Source organism: Salmo salar, chromosome 18 (assembly GCF_965601325.2).
Source record: "Salmo salar chromosome 18, fSalSal1, whole genome shotgun sequence".
Taxonomy (NCBI): domain Eukaryota; kingdom Metazoa; phylum Chordata; class Actinopteri; order Salmoniformes; family Salmonidae; genus Salmo; species Salmo salar.
This window is the reverse complement of record NC_138308.1, coordinates 827,501-844,805: the sequence shown is the minus strand read 5'-3', so window position 1 is coordinate 844,805 and position 17,305 is coordinate 827,501. Positions and strand designations below refer to the sequence as shown.

General features: G+C 48.3%; 1 protein-coding gene across 4 annotated transcripts in view; it reads left to right on the top strand.

The window, feature by feature from the left end:
- Positions 1 to 17,305, top strand: part of drg2 (developmentally regulated GTP binding protein 2) — a 43,109-nt gene that overhangs the window by 17,402 nt on the left and 8,402 nt on the right. For all 4 annotated transcript variants that reach the window (XM_082964640.1, XM_082964639.1, XM_082964642.1 and 1 more), the window contains exons 5-8: positions 6,909 to 6,969; positions 8,923 to 9,013; positions 13,935 to 14,007; positions 16,431 to 16,521. In XM_082964640.1, the coding sequence (XP_082820766.1) occupies positions 6,909 to 6,969; positions 8,923 to 9,013; positions 13,935 to 14,007; positions 16,431 to 16,521 (316 nt within the window). The remainder of the gene's footprint in view (positions 1 to 6,908; positions 6,970 to 8,922; positions 9,014 to 13,934; positions 14,008 to 16,430; positions 16,522 to 17,305) is intronic.

The following is a 17,305-nucleotide window of genomic DNA, read 5'->3' as shown; positions in this document are numbered from 1 at the left end:
ATCCAGCTGGTAGTAGTGTATAATGACCCGTCCTGTTGTCCTGCAGTATAATGGAACCAACATCCAGCTGGTAGTAGTGTATAATGACCCGTCCTGTTGTCCTGCAGTATAATGGAGCCAACATCCAGCTGGTAGTAGTGTATAATGACCCCATCCTGTTGTCCTGCAGTATAATGGAGCCAACATCCAGCTGGTAGTAGTGTATAATGACCCCATCCTGTTGTCCTGCAGTATAATGGAACCAACATCCAGCTGGTAGTAGTGTATAATGACCCGTCCTGCAGTATAATGGAGCCAACATCCAGCTGGTAGTAGTGTATAATGACCCATCCTGTTGTCCTGCAGTATAATGGAGCCAACATCCAGCTGGTAGTAGTGTATAATGACCCCATCCTGTTGTCCTGCAGTATAATGGAGCCAACATCCAGCTGGTAGTAGTGTATAATGACCCATCCTGTTGTCCTGCAGTATAATGGAGCCAACATCCAGCTGGTAGTAGTGTATAATGACCCGTCCTGTTGTCCTGCAGTATAATGGAGCCAACATCCAGCTGGTAGTAGTGTATAATGACCCCATCCTGTTGTCCTGCAGTATAATGGAACCAACATCCAGCTGGTAGTAGTGTATAATGACCCATCCTGTTGTCCTGCAGTATAATGGAACCAACATCCAGCTGGTAGTAGTGTATAATGACCCATCCTGTTGTCCTGCAGTATAATGGAGCCAACATCCAGCTGGTAGTAGTGTATAATGACCCATCCTGTTGTCCTGCAGTATAATGGAACCAACATCCAGCTGGTAGTAGTGTATAATGACCCATCCTGTTGTCCTGCAGTATAATGGAACCAACATCCAGCTGGTAGTAGTGTATAATGACCCATCCTGTTGTCCTGCAGTATAATGGAACCAACATCCAGCTGGTAGTAGTGTATAATGACCCATCCTGTTGTCCTGCAGTATAATGGAGCCAACATCCAGCTGGTAGTAGTGTATAATGACCCATCCTGTTGTCCTGCAGTATAATGGAACCAACATCCAGCTGGTAGTAGTGTATAATGACCCATCCTGTTGTCCTGCAGTATAATGGAACCAACATCCAGCTGGTAGTAGTGTATAATGACCCATCCTGTTGTCCTGCAGTATAATGGAACCAACATCCAGCTGGTAGTAGTGTATAATGACCCATCCTGTTGTCCTGCAGTATAATGGAGCCAACATCCAGCTGGTAGTAGTGTATAATGACCCATCCTGTTGTCCTGCAGTATAATGGAACCAACATCCAGCTGGTAGTAGTGTATAATGACCCATCCTGTTGTCCTGCAGTATAATGGAACCAACATCCAGCTGGTAGTAGTGTATAATGACCCATCCTGTTGTCCTGCAGTATAATGGAGCCAACATCCAGCTGGTAGTAGTGTATAATGACCCATCCTGCAGTATAATGGAACCAACATCCAGCTGGTAGTAGTGTATAATGACCCATCCTGTTGTCCTGCAGTATAATGGAACCAACATCCAGCTGGTAGTAGTGTATAATGACCCGTCCTGTTGTCCTGCAGTATAATGGAACCAACATCCAGCTGGTAGTAGTGTATAATGACCCATCCTGTTGTCCTGCAGTATAATGGAGCCAACATCCAGCTGGTAGTAGTGTATAATGACCCATCCTGTTGTCCTGCAGTATAATGGAGCCAACATCCAGCTGGTAGTAGTGTATAATGACCCGTCCTGCAGTATAATGGAACCAACATCCAGCTGGTAGTAGTGTATAATGACCCATCCTGCAGTATAATGGAGCCAACATCCAGCTGGTCGTAGTGTATAATGACCCCCGCGTGGAACCAACATCCAGCTGGTAGTAGTGTATAATGACCCATCCTGTTGTCCTGCAGTATAATGGAGCCAACATCCAGCTGGTAGTAGTGTATAATGACCCATCCTGTTGTCCTGCAGTATAATGGAGCCAACATCCAGCTGGTAGTAGTGTATAATGACCCCATCCTGTTGTCCTGCAGTATAATGGAACCAACATCCAGCTGGTAGTAGTGTATAATGACCCATCCTGTTGTCCTGCAGTATAATGGAACCAACATCCAGCTGGTAGTAGTGTATAATGACCCATCCTGTTGTCCTGCAGTATAATGGAACCAACATCCAGCTGGTAGTAGTGTATAATGACCCATCCTGTTGTCCTGCAGTATAATGGAACCAACATCCAGCTGGTAGTAGTGTATAATGACCCGTCCTGTTGTCCTGCAGTATAATGGAACCAACATCCAGCTGGTAGTAGTGTATAATGACCCCATCCTGTTGTCCTGCAGTATAATGGAACCAACATCCAGCTGGTAGTAGTGTATAATGACCCATCCTGTTGTCCTGCAGTATAATGGAACCAACATCCAGCTGGTAGTAGTGTATAATGACCCTGTTGTCCTGCAGTATAATGGAACCAACATCCAGCTGGTAGTAGTGTATAATGACCCATCCTGTTGTCCTGCAGTATAATGGAACCAACATCCAGCTGGTAGTAGTGTATAATGACCCGTCCTGCAGTATAATGGAACCAACATCCAGCTGGTAGTAGTGTATAATGACCCATCCTGTTGTCCTGCAGTATAATGGAGCCAACATCCAGCTGGTAGTAGTGTATAATGACCCATCCTGTTGTCCTGCAGTATAATGGAGCCAACATCCAGCTGGTAGTAGTGTATAATGACCCCATCCTGTTGTCCTGCAGTATAATGGAACCAACATCCAGCTGGTAGTAGTGTATAATGACCCCATCCTGTTGTCCTGCAGTATAATGGAACCAACATCCAGCTGGTAGTAGTGTATAATGACCCGTCCTGTTGTCCTGCAGTATAATGGAACCAACATCCAGCTGGTAGTAGTGTATAATGACCCATCCTGTTGTCCTGCAGTATAATGGAACCAACATCCAGCTGGTAGTAGTGTATAATGACCCGTCCTGCAGTATAATGGAACCAACATCCAGCTGGTAGTAGTGTATAATGACCCCCGTGCCTGCAGTATAATGGAACCAACATCCAGCTGGTAGTAGTGTATAATGACCCATCCTGTTGTCCTGCAGTATAATGGAGCCAACATCCAGCTGGTAGTAGTGTATAATGACCCCATCCTGTTGTCCTGCAGTATAATGGAACCAACATCCAGCTGGTAGTAGTGTATAATGACCCGTCCTGTTGTCCTGCAGTATAATGGAACCAACATCCAGCTGGTAGTAGTGTATAATGACCCATCCTGTTGTCCTGCAGTATAATGGAACCAACATCCAGCTGGTAGTAGTGTATAATGACCCGTCCTGTTGTCCTGCAGTATAATGGAACCAACATCCAGCTGGTAGTAGTGTATAATGACCCATCCTGTTGTCCTGCAGTATAATGGAACCAACATCCAGCTGGTAGTAGTGTATAATGACCCATCCTGTTGTCCTGCAGTATAATGGAACCAACATCCAGCTGGTAGTAGTGTATAATGACCCCATCCTGTTGTCCTGCAGTATAATGGAACCAACATCCAGCTGGTAGTAGTGTATAATGACCCATCCTGTTGTCCTGCAGTATAATGGAACCAACATCCAGCTGGTAGTAGTGTATAATGACCCATCCTGTTGTCCTGCAGTATAATGGAACCAACATCCAGCTGGTAGTAGTGTATAATGACCCTCCTGTTGTCCTGCAGTATAATGGAACCAACATCCAGCTGGTAGTAGTGTATAATGACCCCATCCTGTTGTCCTGCAGTATAATGGAGCCAACATCCAGCTGGTAGTAGTGTATAATGACCCATCCTGCAGTATAATGGACCAACATCCCTGTTGTCCTGCAGTATAATGGAGCCAACATCCAGCTGGTAGTAGTGTATAATGACCCCATCCTGTTGTCCTGCAGTATAATGGAACCAACATCCAGCTGGTAGTAGTGTATAATGACCCATCCTGTTGTCCTGCAGTATAATGGAACCAACATCCAGCTGGTAGTAGTGTATAATGACCCATCCTGTTGTCCTGCAGTATAATGGAACCAACATCCAGCTGGTAGTAGTGTATAATGACCCATCCTGCAGTATAATGGAGCCAACATCCAGCTGGTAGTAGTGTATAATGACCCGTCCTGCAGTATAATGGAGCCAACATCCAGCTGGTAGTAGTGTATAATGACCCCATCCTGTTGTCCTGCAGTATAATGGAGCCAACATCCAGCTGGTAGTAGTGTATAATGACCCCATCCTGTTGTCCTGCAGTATAATGGAGCCAACATCCAGCTGGTAGTAGTGTATAATGACCCCATCCTGTTGTCCTGCAGTATAATGGAACCAACATCCAGCTGGTAGTAGTGTATAATGACCCGTCCTGTTGTCCTGCAGTATAATGGAGCCAACATCCAGCTGGTAGTAGTGTATAATGACCCCATCCTGTTGTCCTGCAGTATAATGGAGCCAACATCCAGCTGGTAGTAGTGTATAATGACCCATCCTGTTGTCCTGCAGTATAATGGAACCAACATCCAGCTGGTAGTAGTGTATAATGACCCGTCCTGTTGTCCTGCAGTATAATGGAACCAACATCCAGCTGGTAGTAGTGTATAATGACCCATCCTGTTGTCCTGCAGTATAATGGAACCAACATCCAGCTGGTAGTAGTGTATAATGACCCCATCCTGTTGTCCTGCAGTATAATGGAGCCAACATCCAGCTGGTAGTAGTGTATAATGACCCGTCCTGTTGTCCTGCAGTATAATGGAGCCAACATCCAGCTGGTAGTAGTGTATAATGACCCATCCTGCAGTATAATGGAACCAACATCCAGCTGGTAGTAGTGTATAATGACCCATCCTGCAGTATAATGGAGCCAACATCCAGCTGGTAGTAGTGTATAATGACCCGTCCTGCAGTATAATGGAACCAACATCCAGCTGGTAGTAGTGTATAATGACCCATCCTGTTGTCCTGCAGTATAATGGAACCAACATCCAGCTGGTAGTAGTGTATAATGACCCATCCTGTTGTCCTGCAGTATAATGGAACCAACATCCAGCTGGTAGTAGTGTATAATGACCCATCCTGTTGTCCTGCAGTATAATGGAGCCAACATCCAGCTGGTAGTAGTGTATAATGACCCATCCTGTTGTCCTGCAGTATAATGGAACCAACATCCAGCTGGTAGTAGTGTATAATGACCCATCCTGTTGTCCTGCAGTATAATGGAGCCAACATCCAGCTGGTAGTAGTGTATAATGACCCATCCTGTTGTCCTGCAGTATAATGGAACCAACATCCAGCTGGTAGTAGTGTATAATGACCCATCCTGCAGTATAATGGAGCCAACATCCAGCTGGTAGTAGTGTATAATGACCCCATCCTGTTGTCCTGCAGTATAATGGAGCCAACATCCAGCTGGTAGTAGTGTATAATGACCCATCCTGTTGTCCTGCAGTATAATGGAACCAACATCCAGCTGGTAGTAGTGTATAATGACCCGTCCTGTTGTCCTGCAGTATAATGGAACCAACATCCAGCTGGTAGTAGTGTATAATGACCCGTCCTGTTGTCCTGCAGTATAATGGAGCCAACATCCAGCTGGTAGTAGTGTATAATGACCCCATCCTGTTGTCCTGCAGTGTAATGGAACCAACATCCAGCTGGTAGTAGTGTATAATGACCCATCCTGTTGTCCTGCAGTATAATGGAACCAACATCCAGCTGGTAGTAGTGTATAATGACCCATCCTGTTGTCCTGCAGTATAATGGAACCAACATCCAGCTGGTAGTAGTGTATAATGACCCATCCTGTTGTCCTGCAGTATAATGGAACCAACATCCAGCTGGTAGTAGTGTATAATGACCCATCCTGTTGTCCTGCAGTATAATGGAGCCAACATCCAGCTGGTAGTAGTGTATAATGACCCCATCCTGTTGTCCTGCAGTATAATGGAACCAACATCCAGCTGGTAGTAGTGTATAATGACCCGTCCTGCAGTATAATGGAACCAACATCCAGCTGGTAGTAGTGTATAATGACCCATCCTGTTGTCCTGCAGTATAATGGAACCAACATCCAGCTGGTAGTAGTGTATAATGACCCATCCTGCAGTATAATGGAACCAACATCCAGCTGGTAGTAGTGTATAATGACCCATCCTGTTGTCCTGCAGTATAATGGAGCCAACATCCAGCTGGTAGTAGTGTATAATGACCCATCCTGTTGTCCTGCAGTATAATGGAACCAACATCCAGCTGGTAGTAGTGTATAATGACCCCATCCTGTTGTCCTGCAGTATAATGGAGCCAACATCCAGCTGGTAGTAGTGTATAATGACCCATCCTGTTGTCCTGCAGTATAATGGAACCAACATCCAGCTGGTAGTAGTGTATAATGACCCATCCTGTTGTCCTGCAGTATAATGGAACCAACATCCAGCTGGTAGTAGTGTATAATGACCCATCCTGTTGTCCTGCAGTATAATGGAACCAACATCCAGCTGGTAGTAGTGTATAATGACCCATCCTGTTGTCCTGCAGTATAATGGAGCCAACATCCAGCTGGTAGTAGTGTATAATGACCCGTCCTGTTGTCCTGCAGTATAATGGAACCAACATCCAGCTGGTAGTAGTGTATAATGACCCCATCCTGTTGTCCTGCAGTATAATGGAGCCAACATCCAGCTGGTAGTAGTGTATAATGACCCATCCTGTTGTCCTGCAGTATAATGGAACCAACATCCAGCTGGTAGTAGTGTATAATGACCCCATCCTGTTGTCCTGCAGTATAATGGAACCAACATCCAGCTGGTAGTAGTGTATAATGACCCATCCTGTTGTCCTGCAGTATAATGGAGCCAACATCCAGCTGGTAGTAGTGTATAATGACCCATCCTGTTGTCCTGCAGTATAATGGAGCCAACATCCAGCTGCTGGACCTGCCAGGAATCATAGAAGGAGCGTCCCAAGGTACAGTAACGGGTTACCAGGTGTATTATCTACTGTAGAGAGAGGAGGGGTGGTGGAGGGTTTGCTGCCTCGTTCAGTAGACAAACGCTGTTGAACGTTTGCAGATAGAAATGCCGTAATTAGAGTCTTAGTTATACATGTCGGAGAGCGCTGTGTTTGTTCTACGTGACGTATTTCTATCTATCTGCTGAACGCACCCTCTGGTGGTAATCCTGAGAGGCTTTTGGTATCTCTCAATAACGTGGGCGGGATTAATGTAGAGCGCTGTGTTATCTCTCAATAACGTGGGCGGGATTAATGTAGAGCGCTGTGTTATCGCTCAATAACGTGGGTGGGATTAATGTAGAGCGCTGTGTTATCGCTCAATAACGTGGGTGGGATTATTGTAGAGCGCTGTGTTATCTCTGAGCTATTAATGTAGAGCGCTGTGTTATCTCTCAATAACGTGGGCGGGATTAATATAGAGCGCTGTGTTATCGCTCAATAACGTGGGTGGGATTAATGTAGAGCGCTGTGTTATCTCTGAGCTATTAATGTAGAGCGCTGTGTTATCTCTGAGCTGTTAATGTAGAGCGCTGTGTTATCTCTGAGCTATTAATGTAGAGCGATGTGTTATCTCTGAGCTATTAATGTAGAGCGCTGTGTTATCTCTGAGCTATTAATGTAGAGCGCTGTGTTATCTCTGAGCTATTAATGTAGAGCGCTGTGTTATCTCTGAGCTGTTAATGTAGAGCGCTGTGTTATCTCTGAGCTATTAATTAATGTAGAGCGCTGTGTTATCTCTGAGCTATTAATTATTGTAGAGCGCTGTGTTATCTCTGAGCTATTAATGTAGAGCGCTGTGTTATCTCTGAGCTATTAATTATTGTAGAGCGCTGTGTTATCTCTGAGCTATTAATTAATGTAGAGCCCTGTGTTATCTCTGAGCTGTTAATGTAGAGCGCTGTGTTATCTCTGAGCTATTAATGTAGAGCGCTGTGTTATCTCTGAGCTATTAATATAGAGCGCTGCGTTATCTCTGAGCTATTAATTAATGTAGAGCGCTGTGTTATCTCTGAGCTATTAATTAATGTAGAGCGCTGTGTTATCTCTGATCTATTAATGTAGAGCGCTGTGTTATCTCTGAGCTGTTAATGTAGAGCGCTGTGTTATCTCTGAGCTATTAATGTAGAGCGCTGTGTTATCTCTGAGCTGTTAATGTAGAGCGCTGTGTTATCTCTGAGCTGTTAATGTAGAGCGCTGTGTTATCTCTGAGCTATTAATTAATGTAGAGCGCCGTGTTATCTCTGAGCTATTAATTAATGTAGAGCGCTGTGTTATCTCTGAGCTATTAATGTAGAGCGCCTTGTTATCTCTGAGCTATTAATTAATGTAGAGCGCTGTGTTATCTCTGAGCTGTTAATGTAGAGCGCTGTGTTATCTCTGAGCTATTAATGTAGAGCGCTGTGTTATCTCTGAGCTATTAATGTAGAGCGCTGTGTTATCTCTGAGCTATTAATGTAGAGCGCTGTGTTATCTCTGAGCTGTTAATGTAGAGCGCTGTGTTATCTCTGAGCTATTAACGTAGAGCGCTGTGTTATCTCTGAGCTATTAATTATTGTAGAGCGCTGTGTTATCTCTGAGCTATTAATGTAGAGCGCTGTGTTATCTCTGAGCTATTAATGTAGAGCGCTGTGTTATCTCTGAGCTATTAATGTAGAGCACTGTGTTATCTCTGAGCTATTAATGTAGAGCGCTGTGTTATCTCTGAGCTATTAATTAATGTAGAGCGCTGTGTTATCTCTGAGCTATTAATTAATGTAGAGCGCTGTGTTATCTCTGAGCTGTTAATTAATGTAGAGCGCTGTCAGCTCTTCCACCACCAATAAGAGGCCTTTTGTGATTGGATGATGATTTGAACTCTTTGTTGTGATTGGGTGACCTCTGACCTGTGTGTGTGTGTGTGTTTCATAGGTAAGGGTCGAGGTCGGCAGGTCATTGCTGTTGCCAGGACAGCAGACGTGGTCATCATGATGCTGGACGCCACGAAGGGAGACGTCCAGAGGTGATTGGCTGTTCTGATCAGCTGGTTACTAACTGCTAACCCGTCTAGGGTCTGTCCCAGCTGGTTACTAACTGCTAACCCGTCTAGGGTCTGTCCCAGCTGGTTACTAACTGCTAACCCGTCTAGGGTCTGTCCCAGCTGGTTACTAACTGCTAACCCGTCTAGGGTCTGTCCCAGCTGGTTACTAACTGCTAACCCGTCTAGGGTCTGTCCCAGCTGGTTACTAACTGCTAACCCGTCTAGGGTCTGTCCCAGCTGGTTACTAACTGCTAACCCGTCTAGGGTCTGTCCCAGCTGGTTACTAACCGCTAACCCGTCTAGGGTCTGTCCCAGCTGGTTACTAACTGCTAACCCGTCTAGGGTCTGTCCCAGCTGGTTACTAACTGCTAACCCGTCTAGGGTCTGTCCCAGCTGGTTACTAACTGCTAACCCGTCTAGGGTCTGTCCCAGCTGGTTACTAACTGCTAACCCGTCTAGGGTCTGTCCCAGCTGGTTACTAACTGCTAACCCGTCTAGGGTCTGTCCCAGCTGGTTACTAACTGCTAACCCGTCTAGGGTCTGTCCCAGCTGGTTACTAACTGCTAACCCGTCTAGGGTCTGTCCCAGCTGGTTACTAACTGCTAACCCGTCTAGGGTCTGTCCCAGCTGGTTACTAACTGCTAACCCGTCTAGGGTCTGTCCCAGCTGGTTACTAACTGCTAACCCGTCTAGGGTCTGTCCCAGCTGGTTACTAACTGCTAACCCGTCTAGGGTCTGTCCCAGCTGGTTACTAACTGCTAACCCGTCTAGGGTCTGTCCCAGCTGGTTACTAACTGCTAACCCGTCTAGGGTCTGTCCCAGCTGGTTACTAACTGCTAACCCGTCTAGGGTCTGTCCCAGCTGGTTACTAACTGCTAACCCGTCTAGGGTCTGTCCCAGCTGGTTACTAACTGCTAACCCGTCTAGGGTCTGTCCCAGCTGGTTACTAACTGCTAACCCGTCTAGGGTCTGTCCCAGCTGGTTACTAACTGCTAACCCGTCTAGGGTCTGTCCCAGCTGGTTACTAACTGCTAACCCGTCTAGGGTCTGTCCCAGCTGGTTACTAACTGCTAACCCGTCTAGGGTCTGTCCCAGCTGGTTACTAACTGCTAACCCGTCTAGGGTCTGTCCCAGCTGGTTACTAACCGCTAACCCGTCTAGGGTCTGTCCCAGCTGGTTACTAACTGCTAACCCGTCTAGGGTCTGTCCCAGCTGGTTACTAACTGCTAACCCGTCTAGGGTCTGTCCCAGCTGGTTACTAACTGCTAACCCGTCTAGGGTCTGTCCCAGCTGGTTACTAACTGCTAACCCGTCTAGGGTCTGTCCCAGCTGGTTACTAACTGCTAACCCGTCTAGGGTCTGTCCCAGCTGGTTACTAACTGCTAACCCGTCTAGGGTCTGTCCCAGCTGGTTACTAACTGCTAACCCGTCTAGGGTCTGTCCCAGCTGGTTACTAACTGCTAACCCGTCTAGGGTCTGTCCCAGCTGGTTACTAACTGCTAACCCGTCTAGGGTCTGTCCCAGCTGGTTACTAACCGCTAACCCGTCTAGGGTCTGTCCCAGCTGGTTACTAACTGCTAACCCGTCTAGGGTCTGTCCCAGCTGGTTACTAACTGCTAACCCGTCTAGGGTCTGTCCCAGCTGGTTACTAACTGCTAACCCGTCTAGGGTCTGTCCCAGCTGGTTACTAACTGCTAACCCGTCTAGGGTCTGTCCCAGCTGGTTACTAACTGCTAACCCGTCTAGGGTCTGTCCCAGCTGGTTACTAACTGCTAACCCGTCTAGGGTCTGTCCCAGCTGGTTACTAACTGCTAACCCGTCTAGGGTCTGTCCCAGCTGGTTACTAACTGCTAACCCGTCTAGGGTCTGTCCCAGCTGGTTACTAACTGCTAACCCGTCTAGGGTCTGTCCCAGCTGGTTACTAACTGCTAACCCGTCTAGGGTCTGTCCCAGCTGGTTACTAACTGCTAACCCGTCTAGGGTCTGTCCCAGCTGGTTACTAACTGCTAACCCGTCTAGGGTCTGTCCCAGCTGGTTACTAACCGCTAACCCGTCTAGGGTCTGTCCCAGCTGGTTACTAACTGCTAACCCGTCTAGGGTCTGTCCCAGCTGGTTACTAACTGCTAACCCGTCTAGGGTCTGTCCCAGCTGGTTACTAACCGCTAACCCGTCTAGGGTCTGTCCCAGCTGGTTACTAACTGCTAACCCGTCTAGGGTCTGTCCCAGCTGGTTACTAACTGCTAACCCGTCTAGGGTCTGTCCCAGCTGGTTACTAACTGCTAACCCGTCTAGGGTCTGTCCCAGCTGGTTACTAACTGCTAACCCGTCTAGGGTCTGTCCCAGCTGGTTACTAACTGCTAACCCGTCTAGGGTCTGTCCCAGCTGGTTACTAACTGCTAACCCGTCTAGGGTCTGTCCCAGCTGGTTACTAACTGCTAACCCGTCTAGGGTCTGTCCCAGCTGGTTACTAACTGCTAACCCGTCTAGGGTCTGTCCCAGCTGGTTACTAACTGCTAACCCGTCTAGGGTCTGTCCCAGCTGGTTACTAACTGCTAACCCGTCTAGGGTCTGTCCCAGCTGGTTACTAACTGCTAACCCGTCTAGGGTCTGTCCCAGCTGGTTACTAACTGCTAACCCGTCTAGGGTCTGTCCCAGCTGGTTACTAACTGCTAACCCGTCTAGGGTCTGTCCCAGCTGGTTACTAACTGCTAACCCGTCTAGGGTCTGTCCCAGCTGGTTACTAACTGCTAACCCGTCTAGGGTCTGTCCCAGCTGGTTACTAACTGCTAACCCGTCTAGGGTCTGTCCCAGCTGGTTACTAACTGCTAACCCGTCTAGGGTCTGTCCCAGCTGGTTACTAACTGCTAACCCGTCTAGGGTCTGTCCCAGCTGGTTACTAACCGCTAACCCGTCTAGGGTCTGTCCCAGCTGGTTACTAACTGCTAACCCGTCTAGGGTCTGTCCCAGCTGGTTACTAACTGCTAACCCGTCTAGGGTCTGTCCCAGCTGGTTACTAACTGCTAACCCGTCTAGGGTCTGTCCCAGCTGGTTAGTTAGTGGGTTCTGTCTAGGTTCTGTCCCAGCTGGTTAGTTAGTGGGTTCTGTCTAGGTTCTGTCCCAGCTGGTTAGTTAGTGGGTTCTGTCTAGGTTCTGTCCCAGCTGGTTAGTTAGTGGGTTCTGTCTAGGTTCTGTCCCAGCTGGTTAGTTAGTGGGTTCTGTCTAGGTTCTGTCCCAGCTGGTTAGTTAGTGGGTTCTGTCTAGGTTCTGTCCCAGCTGGTTAGTTAGTGGGTTCTGTCTAGGTTCTGTCCCAGCTGGTTAGTTAGTGGGTTCTGTCTAGGTTCTGTCCCAGCTGGTTAGTTAGTGGGTTCTGTCTAGGTTCTGTCCCAGCTGGTTAGTTAGTGGGTTCTGTCTAGGTTCTGTCCCAGCTGGGTTAGTTAGTGGGTTCTGTCTAGGTTCTGTCCAAGTGGGTTAGTTAGTGGGTTCTGTCTAGGTTCTTTCCCAGCTGGTTAGTTAGTGGGTTCTGTCTAGGTTCTGTCCCAGCTGGTTAGTTAGTGGGTTCTGTCTAGGTTCTGTCCCAGCTGGTTAGTTAGTGGGTTCTGTCTAGGTTCTGTCCCAGCTGGTTAGTTAGTGGGTTCTGTCTAGGTTCTGTCCCAGCTGGTTAGTTAGTGGGTTCTGTCTAGGTTCTGTCCCAGCTGGTTAGTTAGTGGGTTCTGTCTAGGTTCTGTCCCAGCTGGTTAGTTAGTGGGTTCTGTCTAGGTTCTGTCCCAGCTGGGTTAGTTAGTGGGTTCTGTCTAGGTTCTGTCCCAGCTGGTTAGTTAGTGGGTTCTGTCTAGGTTCTGTCCCAGCTGGTTAGTTAGTGGGTTCTGTCTAGGTTCTGTCCCAGCTGGTTAGTTAGTGGGTTCTGTCTAGGTTCTGTCCCAGCTGGTTAGTTAGTGGGTTCTGTCTAGGTTCTGTCCCAGCTGGTTAGTTAGTGGGTTCTGTCTAGGTTCTGTCCCAGCTGGTTAGTTAGTGGGTTCTGTCTAGGTTCTGTCCCAGCTGGTTAGTTAGTGGGTTCTGTCTAGGTTCTGTCCCAGCTGGTTAGTTAGTGGGTTCTGTCTAGGTTCTGTCCCAGCTGGTTAGTTAGTGGGTTCTGTCTAGGTTCTGTCCCAGCTGGTTAGTTAGTGGGTTCTGTCTAGGTTCTGTCCCAGCTGGTTAGTTAGTGGGTTCTGTCTAGGTTCTGTCCCAGCTGGTTAGTTAGTGGGTTCTGTCTAGGTTCTGTCCCAGCTGGTTAGTTAGTGGGTTCTGTCTAGGTTCTGTCCCAGCTGGTTAGTTAGTGGGTTCTGTCTAGGTTCTGTCCCAGCTGGTTAGTTAGTGGGTTCTGTCTAGGTTCTGTCCCAGCTGGTTAGTTAGTGGGTTCTGTCTAGGTTCTGTCCCAGCTGGTTAGTTAGTGGGTTCTGTCTAGGTTCTGTCCCAGCTGGGTTAGTTAGTGGGTTCTGTCTAGGTTCTGTCCCAGCTGGTTAGTTAGTGGGTTCTGTCTAGGTTCTGTCCCAGCTGGTTAGTTAGTGGGTTCTGTCTAGGTTCTGTCCCAGCTGGTTAGTTAGTGGGTTCTGTCTAGGTTCTTTCCCAGCTGGGTTAGTTAGTGGGTTCTGTCTAGGTTCTGTCCCAGCTGGTTAGTTAGTGGGTTCTGTCTAGGTTCTGTCCCAGCTGGTTAGTTAGTGGGTTCTGTCTAGGTTCTGTCCCAGCTGGTTAGTTAGTGGGTTCTGTCTAGGTTCTGTCCCAGCTGGTTAGTTAGTGGGTTCTGTCTAGGTTCTGTCCCAGCTGGTTAGTTAGTGGGTTCTGTCTAGGTTCTGTCCCAGCTGGTTAGTTAGTGGGTTCTGTCTAGGTTCTGTCCCAGCTGGTTAGTTAGTGGGTTCTGTCTCCTCAGGAAACTGCTGGAGAAAGAGTTGGAGTCCGTCGGCATCAGACTGAACCGCTCCAAACCGAACATCTACTTCAAGGTCAGTTTCTCCATCACATCCCTCCCGTACCATCGGTCCCTCCCGTTCCCTGCTAGAGCTGCTCCCCGGTTTCTCCCGTTCCCTGCTAGAGCTGCTCCCCGGTCCCTCCCTTTCCCTGCTAGAGCTGCTCCCCGGTCCCTCCCGTTCCCTGCCCTGCTAGAGCTGCTCCCCGGTCCCTCCCGTTCCCTGCTAGAGCTGCTCCCCGGTCCCTCCCGTTCCCTGCTAGAGCTGCTCCCCGGTCCCTCCCGTTCCCTGCTAGAGCTGCTCCCCGGTCCCTCCCGTTCCCTGCTAGAGCTGCTCCCCGGTCCCTCCCGTTCCCTGCTAGAGCTGCTCCCCGGTCCCTCCCGTTCCCTGCTAGAGCTGCTCCCCGGTCCCTCCCGTTCCCTGCCCTGCTAGAGCTGCTCCCCGGTCCCTCCCGTTCCCTGCTAGAGCTGCTCCCCGGTCCCTCCCGTTCCCTGCTAGAGCTGCTCCCCGGTCCCTCCCGTTCCCTGCTAGAGCTGCTCCCCGGTCCCTCCCGTTCCCTGCCCTGCTAGAGCTGCTCCCCGGTCCCTCCCGTTCCCTGCCCTGCTAGAGCTGCTCCCCGGTCCCTCCCGTTCCCTGCCCTGCTAGAGCTGCTCCCCGGTCCCTCCCTTTCCCTGCTAGAGATGCTCCCCGGTCCCTCCCGTTCCCTGCCCTGCTAGAGCTGCTCCCCGGTCCCTCCCGTTCCCTGCTAGAGCTGCTCCCGGTCCCTCCCGTTCCCTGCCCTGCTAGAGCTGCTCCCCAGTCCCTCCCGTTCCCTGCTAGAGCTGCTCCCCGGTCCCTCCCGTTCCCTGCTAGAGCTGCTCCCCGGTCCCTCCCGTTCCCTGCTAGAGCTGCTCCCCGGTCCCTCCCGTTCCCTGCCCTGCTAGAGCTGCTCCCCGGTCCCTCCCGTTCCCTGCCCTGCTAGTGTGTGTGATGCTGGTATGTAGTGTTGTGATGCTGGTATGTAGTGTTGTGATGCTGGTATGTAGTGTGTTTATGTAGTGTTGTGATGCTGGTATGTAGTGTGTTTATGTAGTGTTGTGATGCTGGTATGTAGTGTGTGTGTGATGCTGGTATGTAGTGTGTTTTTGATGCTGGTATGTAGTGTGTGTATGATGCTGGTTATGTAGTGTGTGTATGATGCTGGTTATGTAGTGTGTGTGTGATGCTGGTATGTAGTGTGTGTATGATGCTGGTTATGTAGTGTGTGTGTATGATGCTGGTTATGTAGTGTGTGTGTGATGCTGGTTATGTAGTGTGTGTATGATGCTGGTTATGTAGTGTGTGTGTATGATGCTGGTTATGTAGTGTGTGTATGATGCTGGTATGTAGTGTGTGTATGATGCTGGTATGTAGTGTTGTGATGCTGGTTATGTAGTGTGTGTATGATGCTGGTATGTAGTGTTGTGATGCTGGTATGAGTGCTGGTTGGATGTAGTGTGTGTATGATGCTGGTATGTAGTGTGTGTTGATGCTGGTATGTAGTGTGTGTGTGATGCTGGTTATGTAGTGTGTGTGTGATGCTGGTTATGTAGTGTGTGTATGATGCTGGTATGTAGTGTTGTGATGCTGGTTTGTAGTGTTGTGATGCTGGTATGTAGTGTGTGTGTGATGCTGGTATGTAGTGTGTGTGTGATGCTGGTTATGTAGTGTGTGTGTGTGATGCTGGTTATGTAGTGTGTGTGTGTATGATGCTGGTATGTAGTGTGTGTGTGATGCTGGTATGTAGTGTTGTGATGCTGGTATGTAGTGTGTGTGTGATGCTGGTTTGTAGTGTGTGTATGATGCTGGTTATGTAGTGTGTGTGTGATGCTGGTATGTAGTGTTGTGATGCTGGTATGTAGTGTTGTGATGCTGGTATGGAGTGTTGTGATGCTGGTATGTAGTGTAGTGATGCTGGTATGTAGTGTGTGTGTGATGCTGGTTTGTAGTGTTGTGATGCTGGTTATGTAGTGTGTGTGTGATGCTGGTATGTAGTGTTGTGATGCTGGTTTGTAGTGTTGTGATGCTGGTTATGTAGTGTTGTGATGCTGGTTATGTAGTGTGTGTGTGATGCTGGTATGTAGTGTTGTGATGCTGGTTATGTAGTGTGTGTGTGATGCTGGTATGTAGTGTTGTGATGCTGGTTATGTAGTGTGTGTGTGATGCTTGTATGTAGTGTTGTGATGCTGGTTATGTAGTGTGTGTGTGATGCTGGTTATGTAGTGTTGTGATGGTGGTTATGTAGTGTGTGTGTGATGCTGGTTATGTAGTGTGTGTGTGATGCTGGTTATGTAGTGTGTGTGTGATGCTGGTATGTAGTGTTGTGATGCTGGTTATGTAGTGTGTGTGTGATGCTGGTATGTAGTGTTGTGATGCTGGGTATGTAGTGTGTGTGTGTGATGCTGGTATGTCGTGTTGTGATGCTGTGTGTTTGTGTTCAGCCCAAGAAAGGAGGAGGTCTGTCCTATAACTCCATGGTTCCTCTGACGATGTGTTCTGAGAAGCTGGTCCAACTTATCCTCCACGAGTACAGTATCCTTCAGCCGCTACAGACACGCTAACTACAGACACGCTAACTACAGACACGCTAACTACAGACACGCTAACTACAGACACATCCTCCACGAATACAGTATCCTTCAGCCGCTACAGACATGCTAACTACAGACACGCTAACTACAGACACATCCTCCACGAGTACAGTATCCTTCAGCCGCTACAGACACGCTAACTACAGACACGCTAACTACAGACACATCCTCCACGAGTACAGTATCCTTCAGCCGCTACAGACACGCTAACTACAGACACGCTAACTACAGACACATCCTCCACGAATACAGTATCCTTCAGCCGCTACAGACACGCTAACTACAGACACACTACTAACTACAGACACATCCTCCACGAATACAGTATCCTTCAGCCGCTACAGACACACTGCTAACTACAGACACACTGCTAACTACAGACACACTGCTAACCACAGACACGCCGCTAACTACAGACACGCCGCTAACTACAGACACACCGCTAACTACAGACACACCGCTAACTACAGACACACCGCTAACTACAGACACACCGCTAACTACAGACACACTGCTAACTACAGACACACTACTAACTACAGACACGCTGCTAACTACAGACACACTGCTAACCACAGACACGCCGCTAACTACAGACACACTACAGACACACTGCTAACTGCAGACACACTACTAACTACAGACACACTACAGACACACTACTAACTACAGACACACTACTAACTACAGACACACTACTAACTACAGACACACTGCTAACTACA